Source organism: Chiloscyllium plagiosum, chromosome 9, assembly GCF_004010195.1.
Source record: "Chiloscyllium plagiosum isolate BGI_BamShark_2017 chromosome 9, ASM401019v2, whole genome shotgun sequence".
Classification (NCBI taxonomy): Eukaryota; Metazoa; Chordata; class Chondrichthyes; order Orectolobiformes; family Hemiscylliidae; genus Chiloscyllium; species Chiloscyllium plagiosum.
The window spans coordinates 103,523,107-103,529,106 of record NC_057718.1 but is presented as its reverse complement, the minus strand read 5'-3'; the positions used below and the strand labels follow the sequence as shown (position 1 = coordinate 103,529,106).

Genomic DNA, 6,000 nt, shown 5'->3' with positions numbered 1-6,000 from the left:
CCCCCCCCTCCCCATTCCAAAATAGCCAGGGGCGATTGAAAAATGCCTGCAGCCGTCTCCCTTGTTGGCCGCCCGCTTAATGGCCACACGGGGTGGGTGACACCTGGGTGGATGAGATGACATTCTGAGTTCCTGTCACGGCTGAAACACAGCTCACACTAGTCGCTCGGAATCTGTCAGAAGCTGTTAGCAGTTGGCAGCCAGTTGCCCTGTGGCATTTCCTCATGGCATCAGCAGAGGAAAAAAAACCCCAAGCATAAATCAGCCAGAGGAGCCTGCTGCTGTACTAATGAGGCTGTAAGCTTGTTTATGGACTAGCATCATTTCTGTGATTATTTCCACCTTTTCAGTTTTCCCTTCATAATTCACCTTTGCTTTGGAAGACGGGGGCAAGTCAGAGCGAGAAATGAAGTCAGCGCTGATATTTTGCAAATGTGGCCTGTAGCTGCTGCCATATGGCACTCTGTGAGTGAGCTTGGAGTCTGAAGAGAGAGAGAGAGAAAAAGAGAAAAAGAAATTAGCCCCAGACCTCACAGAGACGCTATCAAATTACAGCGAAAATGGGAATGCCAATAAAATTGATGCTCGAGTTTTCTCCAAGGTTTAAGCTCTCAGAGGTCAGTGCACGAGAAAAGTTTTTTTTTAAAACAGTGTTTAAAAAGGAGCAATAAAAATGAGGCAGAAACATGTCTGTGGAGAGAGTAACTTCCGTTGGCACCTGTGCAGGTGCGGCTCTTACCCACACCTTCGACTCACCCCCCCAGAGAAGCTGAGTTATCTAACCATTTCTGTTTGCCACCTCTGAAGCCGAGGATTTGAAAGCATTTGCTCGCAATGAGAATCTTGTGTTCGATTACAAGCCGGCAGCGTGATTTTCCCCTCCCCGATGAAAGCAAACGTCCTCTGCCTGCTAACAGGAGGAAGAGCAAACTGTGCATGAAAGTTGAACCATGTTCTTTGGGGGGCCTGGGACTAATGATGTGACGGAGGCCAGTTGTTTGGGGTAAATCATTCTTTACAGATTGATTGAGAGGCTTATCGTCCTCCCATCAAATACATATGTCGATTAAATGGCAGAAACTTTTATATAAGTCTTTACTTAAAATTTCTGTATCTCGTGTGTTGGTGCTTTCACGACATGAGAGAAACAGGAGAGGTACTGGTGAGTGTTTTATATGGCATGCAGAAAGCCTTCCCTTCTCCTAATGGTGTATATAATTCAGGTGCCCTGAAGGCATACTTTCAGGAATTCTTTTGCCTGAGGTAATGGGAAGCAAAGGCTGTTTTAAAGCCTCGATTATTCTATTGATGCACAAAGATGGAAAAAGTCATCTCTGGATTATAGTAGATATTTCCATAAATTATCAATGAATCCTTCTCTAGTGAGGCAGTAGGGCATTACTAGTAAATGAATTTGAAGGTTTTTTTGGCACAAATGGAAAGTTGTATGTAAAGAGGTTTGGTGCAGAAATATTAGGATGGGGGGGGGAGGGGATGCCAGTAGATTGGATGCTGTGACAGATTGTGGATCGATAATCTGTACCCATGACTTCGATGTTTAATTGTGATGAGTAATCTAGTGTTTGCAGTATTTATGTTCCTATTTGAGCAGCTGTTGATTTTTTTTTCCTCTGTTCCTGTTCTTTTAATAAATTATAATGAGGAGGAAATAAATTGCCTTTGCCTCTCAACTCCCAGCATCCACCTCTGACTCAGTGACAGTACAAGAGTACGTGCTGTATGCAGTATGCGTTATTAATGAAGCAGCGAGTGTATTTTTGTGTACTCCGGTAAATGACACTCTATTTCTGGCTGTTATTTTTAAGCACTTTCAGGCCCCCATTAACTTTGCAAATTGTTTGCATTTCGCATTCGCTACTAATTTTCATGCCAGTCAGGAATAAAGCTGGGGAAATGCAAGACTTTGCATGCAGTGTCTGCCTCATACACTTTCAGGTCAGAAATAATACAGATTCATTGTCTGTTCCTCTGCACTCAGAGTAACCTTTTGCCTCAGAATGGCACCCCCTGCTGTACTGGCACAGAATCTTCTGCATGGTTTCTGGCCTTACTCTCACTTTCAGCTCTTACTGAGGTGACGGTCAGTCACATGGATTTGTATCCAAGAAGCACAAATGTACAACTGCCCAAACTCCAAATCGAGTAGGGCACTTTTAACTTCCCGACCCCCTCGTCTGAGAATGGAGAAGCTAGCCTTTACAGATTTAGGCAGCTCATTAACACCGTAGACGTAGGAGAAAGTAAAAGCGTGCCAACAATGTTTGTTTTATTCTGCACTGAAGCTAAAGTTTAGATGCATAAATTGGTTGGGGGGACTGAAAATCAACACTCCATCCCTGCCATAATTTTCGCTGTGGAGATTTAGAAAGAGAATGTGGGTCCTTGTGGCGAGTACTTCTGAAGTAGTCTACGTGTTAATGACTTGTACCTGTTCCCCACACTACAGGTGGGATCTTTTACCACTTGGCTTTGTATAACTACCTCATTGTTAATTGTAGTAATCCATGTGGCTGCACTGTCTGTGTACTGTATACAGTGTTGTCATAAACTGCAGTGTGAAGAATCAGGCGAGAGCAATAATGGTCTCAAACTCTCAATCCTGGCATGGACTTTAAAGCCATTTGTGCAAACCAAACTGTGCATTATGTACCCAGTGTAAGGACAGGCAGATGGTTTGAGTCTGTGCCTGAAATGTTCCTTGTTCAATAGCTCTCCAGCAATGCTGCACTGCAGACATTCAGAGGATTGTACAAGTCCAGGATGAGGTGAATGACTGGACCGTACTAGCTGTCTCCAGCCAAGCTTTTGTACTTCAATAAGACCAGGGCACAGATAGCACTGTTTGGCCTCCCCTTTCAATGTAAGCAATGAAGAAAAGCAAGGAGTAAGTTAGTTATCCTAGCGAGGAAGGGGGAGGGGGATTGGGGGCATTGAAAATGGCCGTTTTGTCAGAATGTTGAAGTGACTGATAAAGGGTTGGAGAAGTCATGGAGTTTAGGGCTGCACCGAACGGAGGAGTAGATTTTTAGGAGTTCCAGGTACAAGTCAGTTGCCACTCCGTGCACTTTGCAAACCAGACTGCTCTTGTGTCCCAGTGTCAGAAAGTGAGAACAAAGTTATTTTGAGTTTTCTAATCATTAATGCTGCGAGATCAGAACAGCACCCAAAGGTGAATTTACCTGTACTGTGTGCGGCTGAAGAATGTAAGGAAAAAAGGAAATCTCCTGGTTTCGTGTAGTATAAAGGAGCATTACAGAAAGTCTCACATGACCAAAAACAAAAGATTGCTTTAAAACTGCGTTTTTAATGTACTCACAGGTGATGGCTTGGACAACAGTGTAGCTTCACCAAGCACGGGAGATGATGACGACCCGGACAAGGATAAAAAACGACAGAAAAAGCGAGGGATCTTCCCAAAGGTAGCCACAAACATCATGCGAGCATGGTTGTTCCAACATCTAACAGTAAGTGAACCATACCTTGATACAGCTTGAGATATGGTTGGATGACAGAGGGCAGATCTTTCTTGTTTTCCACTGGACAGGGTTGTCTGAGTGGAGTATTTTGAGTAGAACTGGGTGGGGAGGATTGCACACCTACTTTGGAATCCATCCGACTCTCTCTCCTTCACTTGTCAGAAGGTGATTGGCTGTTTCCCCCTGACTGGCTGATGTTCCTCAGAGCACCGTTGTAGCAGTCACTGGAATTTGTGCGATAGGTCATGTGAAAGCAACGCAGGGGCTCAGTTAGCTCAGTTGGCTGAACGGCTGGTTTGTGATGTAGGGTAACACCTGGGGTGTGGGAAGCCTCAGGTTAAACTCACCAATTATCTCTCTTTCCAATGAGAAGGCAATCCTTTGAGACTATGGTGACTCTGTCTAGCGAAGCAAACTCTGGGTTTTTACTTCGAGAGAGAGAACTGAACCACAAAGCTGTCATAACCCTTGGTTAGAGTGCACTTTCGATGTTCATTTTGGGATGTCTTATTATAGATAAGATAGCAAGGCAAAGCATTGGTGCAGGAAGATTTATAAAGATAATCCCAGAAATCTGTGTTGGGGAAGGATGGACAACCTAGGTTTTTTTCTCTCTTGACAAAAGAAGGTTGATAGGTGACTATAAAATAATGAAAGGTGTTGATGGAGTGGTTATGGAGGCACTGTCTCCTCTTGGTTGGAAGAGTATAATGATAAGGCATCAGTGTAAAATAGCCACCAAGTAACCCAATACAATTCAGAAGGAACGCTGTGCCAGAGAATGGTGTGAAGGTAGAACTCAGGGATTAGGGATAATTTGAATAATATTTGATTTCAGACAAAACCAGACAAGCAAATGAGGGAGAAGAGATTTATATGAGAGAGAAAAAAATAAGAGGATGCCCAAGGAGGATCATAACTAGTTGGGCTGAATGACCTGTTTTTGTATGCCACATAATCCTACCTATATGTTTTACATTGTTAAATAAAGAGTCCAGGATCTGGTGAAGCAAGGAAGTAAGGTGGACTCCTTTTCGCAGAAGACAGAGCATTGGAAAATGACACATATCAAACCATTAGGTTACAAATTGATTTTCTGGGCTTTAATCTCTGGACATGACTTTAGTTATTGAAATTTGTAAAACCTCTGGCTCAGAAAAGGTTTGGAAGGAGCATGCCCAAAATAAAAAAAACAAAATTCCCTAACTCATGACGATTAAGAAGCTTTGAAGTGAAAACTGTAATAACTTAGAATATTATATCAAAAATTATAGATGATTATCTTTGCTAAGGAAATGCTATGAGTGAAAATTGGTTGTTATTTTGTTTTAACCCTCGCTATTTCTTGCTATAATGCATTTACCTTCTGCAGAGGTTTGGTTCCAAGGTCAGCAATGATTTCAGAGGTAGGAGATAGATAGCCAGGATTCTGTTTGGTGTCAGATGGTAGTTTAGTGGTAAACTAATGGACTAGTTTTCCTCACGGAATACAGGGAGAACTAGCCATTTGGATACAGAACTAGCTTGAAGGTAGAAGACGGAGGGTGGTGGAGGAGGGTTGTTTTTCAGACTGGAGGCCTGTGACTAGTGGAGTGCCACAAGGATCGGTGCTGGGTCCTCTACTTTTTGTCATTTATATAAATGATTTGGATGCGAGCATAAGAGGTACAGTTAGTTAGTTTGCAGATGACACCAAAATTGGAGGTGTAGTGGACAGCGAAGAGGGTTACCTCAGATTACAACAGGATCTGGACCAGATGGGCCAATGGGCTGAGAAGTGGCAGATGGAGTTTAATTCAGATAAATGTGAGGTGCTGCATTTTGGGAAAGCAAATCTTAGCAGGACTTATACACTTAATGGTAAGGTAGTTATTCAGACATCCCAGGCTAATGCGTAGTGTACATGGGTAAAAAGGTACCGAAACGTCGATTTTGCCTGTCCTCGGATGCTGCCTGAATTGCTGTGCTCTTCCAGCACCACTGATCCAGAATAGTGTACATGGGTTCCTATCCTACCATGGCAATTGGTGGAATTTAGTGATTTGGAGATGCCGGTGTTGGACTGGAGTATACAAAGTTAAAAATCACACAACACCAGGTTATAGTCCAACAGGTTTATTTGGAAGCACTAGCTTTCAGAGCAACGCTCTGATGAAGGAAAGGAGCGTCACTTCGAAAGCTAGTGTGCTTCCAATTAAACCTGTTGGACTATAACCTGGTGTGGTGTGATTTTTAACGGTGGAATTTAAATTAACTTTATAAATTCTGGAGTGTAAAGCTAATCTTGGTAATGGTGACCATGAATTGACTGACACAGAAATCTGGGAGAAAGTGAGGACTGTAGATGCTGGAGATCAGAGTCGAAGAGTGTGGTGCTGGAAAAGCACAGCCGGTCAGGCAGCATCCGAGGTGCAGAAGAATAAATGTTTCGAGCGTAAGCTCTTCATCAGACAGACAGAAATCTGTCTGGTTCACTCATGTCCTTCAGGGAGGGAAACTGCCG

At 43.2% G+C, this 6,000-nt stretch overlaps 1 protein-coding gene across 3 annotated transcripts in view; it reads left to right on the top strand.

Annotated features, from left to right (window-relative positions):
- The window catches only part of meis1b (Meis homeobox 1 b), a 220,758-nt gene that overhangs the window by 72,191 nt on the left and 142,567 nt on the right, over window positions 1-6,000 (top strand). For all 3 annotated transcript variants that reach the window (XM_043696674.1, XM_043696675.1, XM_043696676.1), the window contains exon 8: window positions 3,340-3,485. In XM_043696674.1, coding sequence (XP_043552609.1) covers window positions 3,340-3,485 — 146 coding nt within the window. The remainder of the gene's footprint in view (window positions 1-3,339; window positions 3,486-6,000) is intronic.